General features: G+C 41.9%; 1 protein-coding gene across 5 annotated transcripts in view; it reads right to left on the minus strand.

Moving 5' to 3' along the window:
- Positions 1–20,143, minus strand: part of unc5a (unc-5 netrin receptor A) — a 142,276-nt gene that overhangs the window by 35,277 nt on the left and 86,856 nt on the right. For 3 of the 5 annotated variants that reach the window (XM_034883713.1, XM_034883712.1, XM_034883711.1), the window contains exons 3-6: positions 13,721–13,864; positions 11,979–12,082; positions 10,561–10,741; positions 611–775 (exon numbers count right to left, since the gene is read on the minus strand). In XM_034883713.1, the coding sequence (XP_034739604.1) occupies positions 611–775; positions 10,561–10,741; positions 11,979–12,082; positions 13,721–13,864 (594 nt within the window). Of the gene's footprint in view, positions 1–610; positions 776–7,324; positions 7,493–10,560; positions 10,742–11,978; positions 12,083–13,720; positions 13,865–20,143 lie in introns of all 5 variants that reach the window. The other 2 variants (XM_034883710.1, XM_034883709.1) reach the window with 1 other exon arrangement.

The following is a 20,143-nucleotide window of genomic DNA, read 5'->3' on the forward strand; positions in this document are numbered from 1 at the left end:
GTATGTATGCATTTATGTACTGTATGTATGTATGTATGTATGTATGTATGTACTTTATGTATGTATGTATGTATGTATGTATGTATGTATGTATGTATGTGTGTCCGTATTATTCATGTGGTTTTGTTTGTTATTTGAACATCCTGTTTTGATGTATATGTATGTTGTTAGTTGTCTGTAAGCTACTAGGACCTGGAATTTCTCCTTGGGAATCAATAAAGTATATATCTATATAACATGTGATTACAATAGACAATTATTTAAAAATATTTTTTTATAAAAATATGAATCGATTTTTGGAATTCTATGAATCGATTAGGAAATCGGTAGAGCTTGAATCACGTCATGTCATGCTTCTTTTCGCTTTTTAGATCTGTGGTGTATTTTCTGGCTGCAGCACTTAATGGCTGTTTTGAGCAAAATTATGGATTTTAAAATGTTATTTTGCTACTTATCAGCTCAGTGTATAATAATTAAATATATAACTAAACTACATTCTGTTGCAGAAAAGTGGTTAAAATGCCTTGTGCTACTGAATCTTTTCTATTGTTCCGCTGGGCTAAAGGGTTGAGAGTACGGATTGCAGTATGTGGGTGGGTAGTGCACTCACTCTGTGGGCACTGCTCACTGGTACAGTTGAGAGACTGGAGGTCAAGCCCTTGACAGTCTTTGCCCCCGGTGCCAGGTGACGGCTGGGTGCACTCCCTGCTCCTCCACATTGAACAGTCTGCACCACACGCCGACCACTTGCTCCACTCGCTCCAGCCTCCATCTACTGCAAAGACACATAACAAAAAACATGGGTGAGCTCTAACACCTAGCAGCAAAAAACAACCGACTTACTTCAAACATGTATATCTTAGTTCACAGGAAGTAATCAGAATACATGATGAACAATTTCAATAAAAACTAGTTATAACTGCTCCTTACAAACATTGTGAACTGTTAAAACTCTACACGGTAAAGTTCAGATGCAACAGCGGTGTAAAAGCAGTGGTGTATTTGCGTGTGAGATGAGAACTGGTACAAGACTCTGTTGCCATCCTTTGCAAATTAACTTGCTCTAAAATGGAAACCTGGTAGGGAAAGTAGTATAAAGACATGCAAATCCACTTGCACACACTCAAATCCAGCAGATGCACAGGGAAACCAAAGCTTGTAAAACTGCTGAGGAGAGCCATATTGTCTCTATTCTGCTTTCTTTGTTTATTTTTAACATGGAAATCAGATGCAACTAAGCTAAACACCAATGGGACGAGGGTGCTGTGGCCTAGTAAACTCAGCTGTCAACAAACTAAATCTGTACAGGGAGAAGAATGTTGATCCTTGTGAAATGTATCCTCTAGTCTACTGTGAAACATATATAGAAATTAATTTAAGGTACTATGTTTTAAAAATTCTCCTAAATGAACATTTGTGAGTAAACAAATCTGCCTTGATTTGATTTTTTTGTCAAACAAGCCATTACTGTATCATCATGGGCATTACCTGCAGTGCATTTGAATGCAGAGACAATACAGATGGTATTACATTGAACAGAGATGAGCATTACAGCATGTGTATTACACTTTCAGCTTATTTCAGTCTACCACAACTTCAAAAACACACCACCATCAGCATGAGTAAAATGAAACAAATGGAAATGGGCTGGTAATTGCTCCTGCACGAGCCCGGCTCTAACAAATATCAACAGCTTTACCACACGCAGAGGCGGAGGCCATTTTACAAAGGTGGGGGTAACTTGGCATTGTGGCGGGGCAGTGGGGTGGGCCACTGGGAGTGATATTGAGAGTGACACAGCGCCAGGCCCGAGGAAGGTTACCATAGGGCTAATGGGAAAAAGAGCAGTAATGAGATCTCATGGGGGGAAAACGCTGCTGTCTCAGTGTCTCTGTACCCCAAATGTAAGGGTGAAAGGGACCAGACAAGAATCACCAGAGGCACACGCACACGCACACGCACACACACACACACACACACCCCTCTACGACAGCAGTAACCCTCCTCTTGACTGACCTAAGGGGCAAGGAAGCCTTCGCGCTCATTAATCCAAGCAATAAATAGTGCAAAGGGCACGACCCAAAGAGAGCAGCTCTGACCTTCTGCAGGTCAGAAGGCTTTGGTTAATAAAACACAGGTGTGAAAGTCCCTCAGGGCAGGATTCCCATTATTGCATAACTGTGCCAAGTAATGATATTATGTGGTTTTACAGCTAGCTGGAAAACAAGCTAAAAATGCGCTGCAGGCGTGTGGCCAAAGGCACAGGTGTGTGAATAAGACTCTGCTCCCACACAGGACTGCATGTGTGTGTCCTCAATGATTGCAAGAGAATGTGAGAGTGTTTTGCGTGTGTGTTTGTGTGTGCGACAGAGAGAGATGGGTTGCTGACACAGCTCGGGCCTGTTTGCAGTCAGATCCATTTGGCAGAGAGAGCAGAACCAATCAGATAATTGTCCTTGTTTGGCATTGAGTGGACCCATCCGTGGGCCAGTGGGCTGATTATCCAGGCTGGGAACAAGAATGATTGAATAGCGAATTACATCCTAATGAATATATTATGTCGCCCCTCAGTTTATCCACACCACTGTGACATAAAGAGATGAGATCAACATCTGCCCTGATGCGGTGATGAAATTCTACTTTTCTTTTCCACCACAAAGTAAGACTAATGGCCATGCAAATAAGATTTTCAAACAAGGAGATTGGAGTGGAAACAGGGTGCTGCGCGTAAGAATGAGGCTGAGGAAAATCAAAGAAAGATGAAGATGCATAAACACTTCTTGATGGCCTGTCTGACTCTGAACACATGTTGTATATTTTCAGAAACAGAAGAGGCTTTCCACTGAAGTAGAGAGACGAGAGAAATGCATGGCCAGCATAAAAAGGAAGTGGGAAGATACTAATTGTTAGCATTAAATGCAGTGAAGCAAGAAAATTGCCACTTTCCTTGATTATGTTTTTTCCAATTTAAGCCTTAAATCAGAACCAAACCTTTTACTTTTTCAGAATACACATAAGAAAATTGTTATCCACAGCCACACTTCCTCATATAATCCACAGAAAGAGATTGTTAGCGCTACTGCAAAAGGCACCACATCTGATTTTCAATCATGCAGCACCACAGGTTTTGGGTCAGGCAGGTCTTTGAGAAGGGACATTAATACAATAGACCAGTGGCAAGCTCCCATTTGGGTGTGTTGTAGGGGGGAGAAGCAAAAGGAACCTGACCATTCTTTACAGGTTGGCAGGAGGGCCTGTTTGAAGCTCCGCTGTTCAAAATGACAACGGCTGCTGACAGACAGCCCGAGATCATCGGACACCTATGGTTTCTGTGTCCTTGAGGGGAACAGGAGGAGGCAGACAAGTACCACTGAGACCAGCAGGTCACCTCCCTGTTCCTAATGTCCTGTCAACACGTGTGTGCACAGTAACCACCCCTAATCCCAGACTGTGTTCAAAGGCTGATGAAAGAAAGCCACAGACCCATGGAGGGGGTTTATAGCTTAGCCACAAAAATAGGTGATGCGACAGAGATTAAAAACTAAACCTTATTCTGTATTTCTGACATTTGATATATTTAACAGTCAGTTTTTGTGATGTAGTATGTGATCGATAAGTCTGAGGAGTCTACTCCCTTATGTTAACTAAACCACTAGAACAAACCAAAAAGAGACAGAATGAGATATGTAGAGGGTGAGCCAAAACTAACGGCACAGAATAATTAAAAACAGCGCTGATGCGAGGCTGTCACCAGATGGCCACCGTATTTTTCAATGAACTGAAGTGTTTTTTCTCTCACATTTATTAGACATTGCCTTCATTTATTCCTTTGATAAAATATGAAGTCTCCAGGACAATATCGGATAATATCCAGAGACACACATGGATGCTTACTTTCAAAGTAGAATTAGACATTTGCCTGCAGTGCAGACAGTAGACATATGGGTGCTAACTTGCATGTGAACAACACAAACACGCACAAAAACACACAAGTATGCATGCACAAATAGACCAGCCCCGAGTCTGTTGATTTTCCATCGAGCAGAAATCTCACAGCTCCTCTGGCAAGCCTGAGGGATCAGTACAATACTTAAATAATTCACACGAGTTAGAAATCTCTTCAAGTTATTTGCTGTTCTCTAACACATCAGCAACAGTTATTTTCATTTGTGTGGCACTTTGTCACTTCCTAAACCGGGGAAGGATTTGCGGTGGGCTCAGGTACGGTGTCTTTATCAAAAATGTTATGTGTGATATGAAATCTTGCCATGACTGACTCAATGAAAGGGTGACGCATGGACTGTAGATCTGGATACTTCAGCAGGATGCGAAGAGATGGAGACAAAAGAAAAGGATAGGCAGAGAAAATAGGGAGAAAATGGAGATAAGCTCTTGCATAGTTTGGCTACTCGCCATCTCAAGTGTTGTTCTGCTTTGCACTGAGCCTCAGGCTTTAGCCTCGGCCTCCTCCTCCTCCACAGCTCCCTGCGTCTCTCCCAGCATGGAGCCCATCTGATCTGCCACAGAGGCCTCTGCCAACTCTCATTAAACACTTTGGAGACTTAGACAGAAATACAGATGAGCCACTATAGCTACACACTTTCCAGATAACAAATGGGAGCTCACATTTAGAGACAAGAGTTGTTGTGATTAGACATGTGGAGAGTTCTGCTACTGAACCGGCCGTTGTGGATGGTGTCGGTCTGTGGAAGCTCATATGTACAGTATGTGTGTGGATATGTGCCTCTGTGGCTGAAGCTAAGCGCTGCTCTGAAGGAATCATGCTACTTTTTAAATGTGGAACAACACATGGCCATCGGCATTTCAACAAGAAATATAGATATAGATTTAGCCAGGCAACGCAGAGACAAATTATAGCCTTTGCATGTTGTTGCTTCCAAGTTTAAATGGATTTGTTTCCAGCGAATATTCATTCAGTTGACAGAATCTCTTTATCCCTAGAGGAGAAGTACAGCAAATCTGTGAGGCCATCAATGTGTTTTAGACTAAATAGAAACAGACTACAACTGCCATTTACAAAGAATAAGCAGCTAAACTAAAACTAAGAAAATAATTTCAAAGCTACAAAGCTGTAAGTCAAATGCACTAGAGAGCTTATAATCAGCAAAGAATCTTTGTCTAGATAATTAATGAACTCTTGGAACAAGACCAGAATTAAATAATGTAATTTTTAAAATGCAACTCAAAAACAAAGGCACTGGGGAAAAATGCCTCTCTAAAGCTGACCACATAAAAACATTAAAAATGAAACACTGCTGAATCTAAATGTCAGCCGTGTCTGAGTAAATAACATGATGTCAATATGCAGGATTACAGCTCCCCATGTAATTCATTCTCCTCAAGTCTCTTTCTTCTAAAATGGGCTCAAACCACCATCTACTGTGAGTGTAGTTGATTAGACCTGCGAAGGCTATCAGCAAAGTGATAATTAAAGTTGTTATCCAGTATGCTGATCTCATCTGTTGCCCCTTGCGGAACATGACTATCAGAACATGTATTCACGTATTTAGACTGATGATTCCTACATGTGATAATAATCTATGTCGATGAATCAAAGTGAGGATTCAGATGTATTAGGGGGTTGTCATTGCTTCTGTGTGTGTGTGAGTGCGCTGGGTGACAAATGACGTTCAGTTCATCTTGGGGGACTTCAGAGCCATGTCTGAAAGTACACAACAGAACCGCTGTGCCACTTGTGGATGGAAACAGCAGCCCATCATCCCCAGGGTCTGGCGTGGTGGACTTCGGCCTTAAGGGGCACCCTCTCCGGGGTCTGACAGCTGGGTCTATCTTTGCCACTGATGGTCTGTCTCAGACAAGTAACGAGTGAGAAAAGAAGGTAGAGGCCACTCTGTTGCCAAACAACAGGGTTGATAGAGGTGTGAGCGGGGTCGCGTCACTGGAGCGTTTCTCATCAAGAAAAAAAAAAAAAGTTATTCATTTCCCAAAGTCTCTACAAACTGTGTTCACAAGGCACACACTTTCCCTAAGGGTTGAAATTACACACTTTCTCCTTGTGGGGCAAAAGAAAGAAAGGGGGGGGGGTCCTAACAATAGCCGCTTGAACTGACATTAATCTGTTTAAGCTCATGGAGGTCAGTATCCTGCTTTGCTGTGGGGGAATGTCAAGCATCCCTGGACACCCCTCTAATTCCATTACTCGTTGCTCCAGCGCTAATAATTCCAAATTCATCCAGATAGCGTCCTGATGGAGCGGCATGCATTGCTGTTTCGTTTGTCTTCCACCGCCTGCTGTATTCCAGCGGGCCATGTTACTTACACTCATGCTTGACATCTAGTGATGTCTTTACATGGGAGATGTGTAACACAACGCCCTGATTCACTGGGAGAGATAACCTCTGTTTTAGGCAGGGAGATGCTGCCACTGCCAGAGGAGTTGGATTTCACTCTCTGGTATTTACCAAGCGTGGGAGATTTCTCCTGCGGTCAGCATGGCTGCAGAGCCCCAGCTATACATCCACAGACTGATCTGCTGGCAGCTAATAGCGAGCTCTTGTACAGTACACACTCAGGCTTTTTCTACTTCTTTCTCATTTTTTCTCTCCTCTCTCTCTCTTACTCCAGGCTTTGTTCTTGCCGTCCTTACACTGTATCTGATTCCATCTGTCTCTATCCCTGCTTTCCCCTTACACATCCTTTTCCCTCTCCCTCGCTATCTCTTCCTCTGTCAGGGGGCTAATGTGGGACTGCAAATGAAGCAGCTTGACTACCATCTCAGGCTACCAGAAATCAATATGTGTTGCTCAGTATCAGGCAGGACACTCTCTGACTCTCCGACGCTCTAACAAGGGAGAACAGGAAGCCAAACCAAACGTCCTCAACTCCCCACACGTAACCATCGCACACAGGCCGCCATGATTCAGCTTTTTATTGCCTATATTTACTACACAGCTTGAGCAGAAAACAATAACAAATGTACTAGCTGGTTGGACACAATGCCGTGGCTGGGACCATGTCTCTTAAAGCAGACAGGTCTCTGAATTAAAATCGGGGTCTGCGTACAGCGCAGCAGATTAAGAGTTATGTGAACAAAGAGTGATAACAATAAATCACTTTCAGGATGAGGCCCTACAGTGAAGACTATTAGACTCTGACATTGCAGTGTAAGGGGTCTAATTGCAGGAAACAACAGAAGCACTGACATCGCAGGAAAGATCTGGGTGCTGGTACAAAAAGCAGCCAAAATAAAGATGAATTGATGACTTCTAGATGCAAAAAAATGCAAAAAGGAAGCCACAGGAAGGCAAGCGCCACAGGACAAACAGGGTTGCCTGGGAGTTACCTGGACAGGTGGCCACACAGGCACTTTTCTGGACGTTCTGCCCCTCACAGGATGTGCCTCCATTCAGTGGCGTGGGGTTGGTGCAGCTCCGACTCCTCTTCTGCCAGCCACGCCCACACACAGCACTGCAGGACGACCAGGTGGTCCATGTGGACCAGCCGCCGTTGACTGTCACACCAGCACCGGCGGGATGGAGCGGGGGAGGGAAGGGTTAGGTTGGGAGGGAGGGAGGGAGGGATGAAGGGAAAGAGCAGCCAGGATTACCCGACATGCACCAAGGAAAAGAGGTGTGTTGCGCTAGAATAATCGCGACTGCTGTTACACTCTTTGGCTCAGAACTGCGAGGTGAACTAATGGGAGAGCAAGAGCAAAGGCGGCTGCGTCCTGTGTCCCAGTTGGAATTACAGCCAACTGCAGTGAAAACATAATGGCTTCAACAGGGAGCAAAAAATAAGATGACAGCTTGCCTTCTTTGACCTTATCTCTGAGGAAGACACAGTTTCAGTAACTGGTCGACATTCAAAATAAATATAACTCCAAACTTAAAAATTCTCATAGTACAGTCCGAATATAATCACTGTAAAAAAGCAAAATGCCCATGGTCATAAATGCATTAAACACAACACCTACTCCCTGGAAATGCCAACACACTACTGAAAAATACATATGTTGTGGCTGCTGTTGTGCAGTAATTCAGAACATGTCCCTTCGCATATCCAACTGGTTTCACACATCTTTCTTCAACTCAAGTATTTTTTGAATTGTAGAGAACAACACTGAATCATTTATTGCTTATTTTACATTTGAAACTAAAAGTTTAGGCACTTTAACAACCAGTGCCGGTGTACTGAAGCTGTAACCGTCTACTGGCACGTAATTGTTGCTATATCTCTCAATCACAGCAGGTGATTGCATCAAATCACGCTGGTTTAATTCCAATCAGCTCCTTCCTGTACATCCTGTGTTTGCCCCAGCTTACAAGATACCAATATTCCTGATTTATTGACTTGAACAGCACCATTCCTGCTTCTCTGTACATACCCCCCCCCCTCCTAATTCTCCCCCCACCCCAACTCTCTCCTTTGCTTGTCGTGGCTGAATCACTTCCTTGCCCTCTCTATGCGATTGATTGCCCGCCATGGCGAGGTAAATTGCCAGGCAACTCGGCCCCTGATTACCTCTTAGCACAGAGCGCAGTCACAGCAGCAAGGCCTTGTTAAAATGCATCTCTGGCCCCCTGTTGAACCCCCTTTGAAAAGTAGCAGTTATTATGGCTTTCTACAGCTAGCTCGATCAGCTAGCATAGTCTCAGGTAACTGGATTTTTCTTTACTTTCTTTACGTTTTTTGAACAGGACAACTTTTATTGTGATTTAACATCAAATATTGCTACACTGGTAACACATTTGTGATCTTTTCAAGCACATAGAGTGATGTGTAGAAAGAGAATTGCACATGCAAGCGCCGTAGCAATTTGTTCACAATTTATCTGGTCTAAGAGCAAACTATTGTTGGACAATACAAGAAAGGCAAACAATAAGAAAATAAATGCTCTTGCCTCCACACTCATTTGAACTCTAGATTTCTTCATCTGCAGAGCAATTCTTTAAACAACAAGCTAATCCATTATAATCAACAGTAAGAATAATTGGGCTTTTTATTTGTACGCTGGAGGCTTGGATAACTCTATTATAATGTGTGTTTTTACTGCAGGCTCCAAATTAACACATTTCACATGAAACTGTTCACCGGGAAAATGCACAAGCCTCAATTTTCAACTATATTTACAGTTATCCAGCGCTACCTAAATGTTTGAACCCCCAACAGGGTTGCACAGTTTGTTGGATTACAAAATCTGCCTTAAAAGGAAATTACTTGCAGTGTATTGCCAAATATCTAAAATACAGTGATTTCTCTTACTGTCTGTTTCACTTTACTGCTAAATATTGATTTAATAGTTACATTTCTAAACTCAAAGTGAAAAACACTGTACAAGTCAAATCAAAAGTAATACATGCTATTGACATGCATATTTATGGATATGGTGCAGGGAATATTACTTGATACCTAAAGTCGACCATAGGTGACCCTCACTTTCCACACTATGCTCATGTTTTCTGAATGTAAATTCATCTTACACCTAAGGCTGCAATTAAAAATGGAAGTTATTTTCGATTACAATACAAGTAGCCATAACCAGAATTTGAGTACGGCAAGATATTGAGTTTTGGTCAAATAATTCCTGCTGATTTCACAAAGGATTTGCATACTTACCATGCAATTTCAAATGTATGAACTTCAGAAAATTATATTCCGATTTTGTAACAAATTTAGTAAAAGGAAAATATTGTATAAATCTAAAACAGAAACCTTAAAACTTGTTCTTTAAAAAAAAAAAGCAGAAGAAATGATGCAAAAAAACTGAAGAGGTGTGCAGACTCCTACATAGTGCTGTATATTTGTGGCATATGGTGCGTTTTCTCTATTCATGTTAGATAATATACAAGAACTCTGACCTTACAGCATATTATTGCCTTCTTCTGGCAGCCTCAACAAAAAAAATAGACCGTGTCAGTTGTTTATGCGTCAAAGTTGCTTTCATGATGGATTCCCATGTGATTTCCATCTCCTGTTTGCATGTAGCTGACAATGAAGTCTGGCTGTAACCTATGCAAAACTTTAGTGCCAGTACCCAAGGAGCCCTCTGTGATAGAAAAATCATCAGTCTGCTTATCAAGCCATTTCATTATTTACAGTTTACTGTTAATTCAATTTTTCATCTTGTATTGGATCCACTACAGAGGAGGAAGATGGCAGCCCCAACACTGGAGACTGCCAGATTTGGCAGAATGGCTGCCAGGAGCATTTTAAGTTGGGCTATTTAATTAGCAGATACACTAATATGTCGTTTTGTAATTATTTAACATAGTGTAATTCATTGTTTGCTAAAAAATAGAGCGGACTTATCCAAGTGGTTTATTTCATCTACACTGTAGAATTTGAGTGTAATATTGTAACTGATAGAGGAAGTGCACCCAGTGATCTTCCATGCAAGAGAACATGCTGAACTGAATGTGGAAATGTGGGATAACAGAAGCAACATGCAAGCAACACATGATTCATTTGAGCTGTTTTTATGTTTGTATATTTTGAGACTGGGGATTATCATTCGATCCCAGACCTCTTATTACCCTCCGTGTAATGACACCTTTTGCACAAAAAGAAGTTATCACCTACCATAAACTAGGACCGTGGCTGAGGTGCTTTTGCGGCGAGCAACGATGTTTTTGGCCACACACGTGTAGTTGCCTGTGTCCGCCAGCCGGGCTTTTTTGATGACAAGATTATGTTCAGTTGTGATGAAGAAATTGGGGTCACTCGCTGGGTTGATCACATCCTCGTTTCTCTGCCATTCCACCTGAAAATATGTTTCAGTGGTCAAAACTCACTGCAGCCCAATAGAAAGCCCCCGAACCCCCCTGCAGTGACAAAACATGCTGCAGATTAGAGATTTTAGATTTGGATACAATCAAACAGACAAAAGGAAGAAGAAATGCTACTTAGTATAATATTGATACTCAGATGGAATTAAATTAACAATGCACCCCACTGATTTTAATATGTATTCTCTTTTTGTGTGGGAAAAGTAGCTTTTATGTTGTAGCTGCTGGAGATCTCTGCAGCTGTTGGTGGCCGGAGAGTGAAACTGATCATGCTTTGTTTCTGTGCCCTTTTACAGAAGCCAAAAACTGCTGGTATTCCTTTTTTGGTGTACTCTCAGATTGGTTTGCTTTTTTTCATGCTCTCACTTGACCTCGTGCCATCTCGAGAGTAGCTGCGGTATAGCAGCATTGTTGTCAGTATTACTGCCAGTTACAATGCTGCATATAATTGGTCTTTCTTCCTCTTGTGCCGTATTTCTGCTTTCTCTCGGGTGACTTCTGCACTGATGTCCTTTTCTGTTGAACTGCAGTTGGCACCTTACTTCCCATTTCTCTGCAAACTGTCCCAACACTGTCGCTCTATGATTGGCTAGTCTGCTGATCTTGGTCTCTGGGCTGTCTGAGTTACTGGCCTAACCTCCTCTTGTGTTGTTATTAGAATGGTTAGTGCCTATCTGGGACTGGGAGGATGCAGCAGACGAGGTGAAACAGCTGGCCTCAGTCTGGTCCTCTAAACACAGACACACACACCACTGAGAGCAAGAAGAGAGAGATAGTGAGTTGAGCAGAACAAGAGTGTAGAGGGGACATTGAAAAATGGCAGAAAGATAGAGAATGAGATAGGGGGAGAGCGAGATAGAGAGATAGATAGATAAAGAGAGATAAAGAGAGAGAGAGGCAAATAGATCCATTAATTATGAATAGGCCTTTAGAGATGCCAAACGGGGAGTGAAGCCTTCCAGCCTATCCTGAGTGATGTGACGAGACACTGTGATATACGGCTTCTCAGAGACGAAAGAGAGATAATAAATCAATAATGGGGAATAATTAGAGGCGTAATTTATCCGTTCAGGGTTGTCTGTTCGCTGGTGGAGCAGGAAAATATGCTGGGGAGTTGATCCTGAGCTACTTTCTGCTCTTTGTCCTCCTGGTGAGGAAAGGGTAAATGGATGCTAGATGTGGGCCTATAAATATCTTCTGTATCTGTCTCACCTCGGCTTGTGGCACTCCCTCGGGAGGATGGCAGCGCAGTAACACCTCCTGGTCCAATGCCACCTCTTTACCCTGCGGCTCCTCCTCAAAGTTCTTTCTCAGGTCTGAGGGGAGAAAAAGACGGGGAGAAATGCAACCAATTAGGATGTTTGTAGGAGCTTGTGAGGTTTAAATGAAATACTTCCATCCACAGAACTTGGCTTGGTAATGTTTCTAAATCTTTCTTCACTCTTAAAATGTCCACCTACAGTATGGCTTCGCTGAGCGTGTTGCACTCCAGTTGGCCCCTAAGCCACAAAGGGATTGGTGGCAACAACCATGTTGCTTATTACAGGCTGCCTGGCTGGTTCAGAGATGCTTGTCTGCTGCCAGAGGGGCCCAGCATCAAGCAAAAGCAATTGCATTACCCCTCACTCCTCCCCTACCACCCACTCTCCTCTGTCCAGCCTCCGCCAGCTTCCAGCTTCCATCTGTATGAGGGCTTGGAGCAGCCACACGAAAACACAGCCCTAAGGCGCCTGGACAAGAGCTCCTGCAAGCTTGGCTGACTGCATGGGGCTTCACATTACATCTCATTGGATACTCTTAACCTTGCACCAAGTCTTGCTATGTACATTTGTCCGTAAGACCAGGTTGAGGATTACACAGGTAAAATTGGCAATGCTTTTTTTTTACAAGTGGATAAGAATGCAAGGCCATTTGTATGTGATGAGCTACACAGAACACTGATAGCTAGCAGGGTGGCACAGATTTGATGTGTTCACCCCGGGTTTTGAGTTGGAGCGATAATTACGGTGTGTTGTGAGGGACTGAGGGTGCGTCTGTGAACTGCCGGTGAATTCCTTTAAACAGATGTTGAGCCTGTCCTAACCAATCACACTGAGATAAACGTTAAAACAAGCAGAGAGTTTTACGACATTCATTTTAATTAAAGCCGATACAATGGGACTTGGGGAGACTGAAGACATAACAGTCCCGGAAGGCTCAAATGTATGCAAGTGTGTATGTGTGCACACCCGAATGTGAACCGGTGCGTGCACATGGATTCATTGTCATCAAAGCATGCGTGTCCTTATCTTACATCTAACTGTGTTTGTTGAGCTCTCAAACAAGGTTGGGGTAATGAATGTGTGTTTTCAAAACGTCTGGCGGTTTGGAGACAGCGCTGCGTTTGGCTCTGTCGGGAGTAATGCATATTTATGTGGGAATTAATAGGCAGAATGCTTTAAAATACTCAAATGTAAAATGGCTTCTTCTAATAAAGCTTTTGAGGCTGCAGCAAAGGGATGACTGTGTTCCCCAGACAGATTTATGATTGCTGCACAGCAATAACTTTCAAATCTGTTTTTATTCCAGTTACTTTCAGAGGGATCATCGCTGATATACAGTTTCCAGTGAAAAATATAGTCATGAATACTCAATTTTAGTGTTCCGTTTTTTTTAAAGACTGCATTCAAGCAGATGCATTACTCTGTTTCTTACTGCCAGGGTCGAATATTTACTTCTTAAGTAGAATCGCAGGAAGATGATTTAACTAAACTGTAATCACAGTAATGCACAGTGTGCACAAATCATAATGGCCTCTGGGCTTATTGTTCAATGAAAGTAAGTACCTCCCCAACCAAGTGAAAAAAATCATTGTTCTAATCCAATCTTATTACAAACTGGCATGCAATATATAAGCACCTTGTTAGGCAGCGTTTGCACTTGTGATGACAGTGATTGTTCTCAAATGCACTCACAAGCAATCCTGATGTACGCTTTTTGGCTCTTCTGGGTTCCGGTGGTGCTCCAGGCGACACACTGACACCAGTACTCATCGAGCCCGAAGATCTTCTCCACCTGCTGTCTTGTGATGTCAATTTTCACCTGCATGATTGGCAGCGCTGCAAAGTAAACACAGGAATAACAGTCAGAACCGGGGGGAGCGGAATGAGCACAGGGTTTTTGGTATTTGAGGGGGTGAAGAATGTCATGACCATAAGTATTTCTCCAGAGAAAGAAACAAATACGTTCATCTGAATCCTTCAGTGCATTTTGTACCTTGAACTAAACTGGCAAAGTAATTAAAAAAAAAAGCGAGCAGAATAAACAAACAGAGGGCCATAATCATATATAAACAGAGTGCTTGTTAACTGAGGAAAATGAGAAGAGAGCCTCACAGCTATCCTTGGTGTAATTTGGAAGGTGTTAGAACACCAACAGTTGGGAAGGAAGGAAGCGTTAAACAAACACTCTACAAACAAAAATACTCAGCACGGCCTGCTTCTCTATTATTAAATCTAGGAAGGGGGAAAGAGTTCACAATCTATAGAGCATTTCCACAACTGTGTTGATAAAAGTGATGGTGCTGTAACACATGGCAAAAATAGCGTTATTGCTTTTCAAGAAGAAAGTAAAGACAACACTCCTCTAAACAAACAGAAAACTGGGACAAAATCCATTCTCCTTACCCGTCCAAACACTGTAGTGTTGTCGGAACATGGTCTTTTTTTGATATTTGAGAAGCAATCCTTCATTTCATTTTTCTTTGACCTTTTATTTGGGACCTGTAATCTACGACCTTGATCCGTACCATGTGTCCTACTTTCTCTTCACTCGGATAAAGAGATCTCCGTGCTTTCCCTCAGCTTCCAGCTCTCTCCCTGTCTCATCTTTTCTCTCTGGGGTTTTCTGGAGAGAGAGGGAGGTGTTGAACCTTTTATGAGCACAGAACATTTTACAGTCACGGTAGACACAAGACTGACAGAGTAGCATATACCATGCTGTATATTTAAGCTTCAATGGAGGGCCTCTTCAACTGCCATTTACATAAAGGCACTTTGAGACACTCATACACTCCACTCACAGCACTTGATCTGTCTGCAGTGATCATTCCCAGCTCCAGACTGAACCTGACGGAAGCTTGGCTAAGTGGCGCCTATCAGGCCATCAAACCTAAATAGCAATTACAAAAAGCACTTGTGTTGATTCAGAGTATTAATCAAACCATAAACGGGGAATTTTTCATAAACAATTTGAGGAAAACTATACATAAATCTATAGAGGCCTGTGTGCGTGCGTGCATGCATGCATGCATGCATGCATGCGTGTGTGTGTGTGTAGGCTAGCCCAGTGGTGACATATGCTGTTGGGGAAGAAACAACAGCATATGCCTTTGGCGGCAGGCACACGGTGATAAGTAGCGTTGAGGGTCACTGGCGGACCCCCCCGTGTATTAGCGTCTCAATGTGGTACATTTCGCTATATGCAATCACAGTAAATGTGAGTACATGTGCAGTGAATCCAGGCCTGAAGCGCCACTCTCAATACCAACAACACTCTGGCCTGTTTGCAAGATTTCCTCAACAATCTCTTCTGGGCTAAAATGGAGGTGAAAAAGTGATATTTGTATGTTCAGATTGGCTTTAATAATTCAGCAAAATAACTGTCAAAGTTTGAAATTAAATGCTGGATTGACGATTCACTCTCATTTCCTCGCTTTCTTTCTCTCAATTACAGCTCTTCTGTCAGATATTTGTGTTTGTGTGTGTGTGTGTGTGTGTGTGTGTGTGTGTGGCACAGGCAGAGAGAGCACCTAAATGCTAAAACAAATGGCTAAAGTAACAAAATGGGCACTATAGAGAATAAACAAATGGAGCAGAAGAAACCCTTCTCCTCCCTTTGAATGAGCAGCATGGCAGCATTTGGCTTTCCCCCTAAAACATAAGATCTACTGTATAAAAGAAGAAAGAAAGAAATGTGCCGTATACAACACCCTCTCCATATGCAATCTAAGAACAGTGGTCATTCTTGCAGTTGCAGTTTGTGTATTCAAAACAAATTGTCAGCTACATCGACAGAAAAATTAAATAATTTAATGCAGAAGGAGCAGCAGTTTTTTCTTGGTTACACACACACTTTTATTTACAGTACATGCAGCAATGTGCAATTTGCAGCTTGTACACTAGGGAGGGAAATGTTTTATATGTTTTTTCTTGCTATTATGCATTAGTCATTAATAAAATCCTTAAAAAGGCAATGCATGCGATATATGTACACGTGACTGCAGCAATAGTGAGGGCGACAGAGATGGGGAGATCAATCTGAAGCCATCCCTCAAACCTGAAAGTTAAATAAAACTAAATTCTGAGAAACTGTCACAGCCTTGGATAGGAAGAACAAAGGGAACATCTGATGGCCCTGATTTAAACCGGGCTCAGCAGTTTAGGTTTGCAAAATGATTTGGAAAATATATATTGGAATAAATACATCTGAAATTTGTCAATAAGCAGTGTTCTGTGCTTTGTATGGCTCTACTTACAGTAGAAATTCATTTGATTAATGCAAACAATCTTCCTTCTTTGAGCTTGTGGGTGAAAAGAATAGATCAGTATGGAGATGCAAAGAATGAACAAAAGCAACCTGAAGTGAGAAATCCTAAGAGGAGCAATTTGAAGCTATGCTTGCGGGGTAATTGCATTCCGTTTCCTTATCTCTTCCTGTCTCTATAATTACCTGCTTTCTGTGTCTGACACCTTCCAGTAACACTGCTGTCCAATTTCACTCCAATTAATAAGTAGGACAAAATAATCTCATCACTTTGTTAACAAAATAGGACTGTAATTTTAGCAGTTATGAAAGATTGGACAGGCTTCTATTTACTGTTGTTTTCTAAAGTCAATTCCACTGGAAGGGCTGTATGCAAAACAAAACTTTATGAACATAACTTATAGATGACTGATAACAAGACTTCACCACGGATTCAAAGAATGCTGTGTCTTTATGGAAACTGACACTTATGACTCAATTATTTCAATATCGATTTACTGGTTAATAGTAAGCTCAGCTGCCTCCGAGGTGTTAGGAACTAAAAAGAGTATGAAGAAATTTACACTTCCTTTCTTGCAAGATACTGAGCGTGCACTTAACATTCCTGTTAAATGATAATTAAAACATGACACCATTCCCCGAGCCTTCGGTTTGATCTGCGGCCCATTTATAAATGAGCTCATATCCCAAACCTCAGTGAAACTATAATTTTAAAGGGTGATTATGTGATTGACACTGTGTGAATTCTGGGCGTACAGCTGCAACCCTGGTGAGTTTATTTTTATTGGAATGCAATGGGGAAACCTACTCGGCTGTACTTACCCATAATATTTGGAAAAAACACATCTCCAAGCTTTGTAATATTGCACTGAAATGAAGAGGTAATGCATGCTTGCACACCGACACACACAGTGCCAATACCAATAAAATCAGCTCCTGCCTTTTGGTGGTAAATATCACTTCACACTCAAAACTCAGTTTGACACAGATTGATGAATATGCATAACATGTTCTTTGACACACTGATACCAGATGGCAGTTACAAGGTAATGCCTGGTTAATGCTGTATACACAAGACCTGGCTTTGCAGATGCACTTTCACATAATGTGCACACACATTAGCCCAAAATGAGTCCGTTAAATGTATGAATGCAGTCCAAAGTGATTAGAGCAATGTTTGTGCTGACAGACAAAATGTGTGGAAAAGTTATTAAACAACTCAAGTTTAACCTTGATGTTCATGTATCTGTAGCTGTGTTCCCATCCACAAATTTTTATCCAAATTAAATTATATCAAATGAAATATGTCTAATGGAAGATTGTAAAATTTGATTAAATTTCATGAATATCGACTCAAGTTGGGTTTCATCAGATTTTTTCTTGATCGATATTTGGCTTATGCGATAAACGCTGATGGAAACAAAATTTACCAAATAATTAATTGCATTTAAGTTTAAGTTCATTTTATGGTTGCAACCCACCACAAAAACAAATAACTTTTAGTTAAGTTCCGCCCAGTGTTTCTTCTCTGTTTGTACACGTGGCGGGTGTCAACAAAGACAGATTTAGGTGGACAAACAAGGAGACAAGAGACTTTTTCTATTTAATTTAGGAGCAAAATATAACGGCTATTTTAGAAATCAAAATTCTAAGAAATGGCATAATTTATCAGGAACTCAAAGGAAATGGAGGTTAGGACATGCCATGGGACATCCTCCGGAGTAAATGGAAGGCGCTCAAACAGTGCAACATGTCTTGAAAATTAGAGTTGTCCCGCAGCGGCACATAAGTACTATTACAACTTGTCCAATATTGATCATTTGATTGGTAGACGGCCCCATCTATTTTGTCTAACAAAACTTTGTTCGCAAATGTTTGCTTGAATGTTGTGCAATTCAGTGCAAAAATTAATGGAAACACCTTAAAATGTCTAAAATCACTTCAATAGACCAATTTGATCGCAAAACAGCATGCTTTCAAGCCGTTGGAAGGAAACACGTTCACCAGCTTCATTCGCAACAGTTTTTTTTTAACCGAAATTCAGATAATTTGATTGACAAGTGGATGGAAACTTAGCTTCTGAGATTATAACCAGGAGAACTGATGGTTTATTATCTCTGTTGATATCAGCTAGAAGGTTGTAGTTTTCCTGTGCTGTAATGTTCCTATAGTAACAATAGAGTGGTCCTACACTCAGAATACAGAAACTAATATTATGTATACAGTGAGGAAAATAAGTATTTGAAAACCCTGCTATTTTGCAAGTTCTCCCAATTAGAAATCATAGAGGGGTCTGAAATTGTAATCGTAGGTGCATGTCCACTGTGAGAGACTTAATCTAAAAAAAAAAATCCAGAAATCACAATGTATGATTTTTTAACTATTTATTTGTATGATACAGCTGCAAATAAGTATTTGAACACCTGTCTATCAGCTACAATTCTGACCCTCAAAGACCTGTTAGTCTGCCTTCATAATGTCCACCACCACTCCATTTATTATCCTTAATTAGATGTACCTGTTTGAGGTCGTTAGCTGCATAAAGACACCTGTCCACCCCATACAATCAGTAAGAATCCAACTACTAACATGGCCAAGACCAAATAGCTATCCAAAGACACTAGAGAAAGAATTGTACACCTTCACAAGGCTGGAAAGGGCTATGGGAAATTGCCAAGCAGCTTGGTGAAAAAAGGTCCACTGTTGGAGCAATCATAAGAAAATGGAAGAAGCTAAACATGACTCTCAATCTCCCTCGGACTGGGGCTCCCCTCAAGATCTCACCTCGTGGGCTCTCAATGATCCTAAGAAAGGTGAGAAATCAGGCCAAAACTAGACAGGAGGAGCTGGTCAATGACCTGAAAAGACCTGGGATCACCATTTCCAAGGTTACTGTTAGTAATACACTAAGAATTCCTGGTTTGAAATCATGCATGGCACGGAAGGTTCCCCTGCTTAAACCAGGAAATGTCAAGGCCAGTCTTAAGTTTGCCAATGACCATTTGGATGATCCAGAGGAGTCATGGGAGAAAGTCGTGTGGTCAGATGAGACCAAAATAGAACTTTTTGGTCATAATTCCACTAATCGTGTTTGGAGGAAGAAGAATGATGAGTACCATCCCAAGAACACCATCCCTACTGTGTAGCATGGGGGGTAGCATCATGCTTTGGGGTTTTTTCTGCACATGGGACAGGGCGACTGCACTGCATTAAGAAGAGGATGACCGGGGCCATGTATTGAGAGATTTTTGGGGAACAAATTCCTTCCCTCAGTTAGAGCATTGAAGATGGGTGTTGGAGCCATTTCATTGGTTGACCAGCATGTGATGCTGGAGAGGTACAAGTTTATTTAAATGTGGCCTAATTGGGTCAGCTGTGTTGCGCACAGCAAGGTCACAGTTTTTTGACGTGGTTAACTGTGGTTAAGTGTGGTTGAGCATGGTTTAAGTGAAGGATAAGGATTAAAAGAAGACCAGTTATTATGTTTGATTACTTTTGTTTTTACTTTAACATAAACGGATTGTCATATCCAATGTAAGTTAGAAACTCGTGGACAAGTAACTCATTGACATTTCTTATTACCAAGACACGCATTTACACGGATGCGACAAGTCAATTTCCGACCAAACAAACAAACAAATGTGCGCCAACATAAAGTCAAAAAACTGACTTCATTGGACGATGTGGACGGGCAGCGGTATCGGGCAGTGGACCACTCATTGGAGAGTGTGGGCGGCTGGTAGCGGTGCAGACGGACAGCGCAGGCAGCGGTACCAGGCAGTGGACCACTCATTGGAGAGTGTGGGCGGCTGGTAGCGGTGCAGACGGACAGCGCGGGTCGGTACGGTGCAACG

This window comes from Etheostoma cragini, chromosome 10 (genome assembly GCF_013103735.1).
Source record: "Etheostoma cragini isolate CJK2018 chromosome 10, CSU_Ecrag_1.0, whole genome shotgun sequence".
In the NCBI taxonomy this organism is placed as follows: Eukaryota; Metazoa; Chordata; class Actinopteri; order Perciformes; family Percidae; genus Etheostoma; species Etheostoma cragini.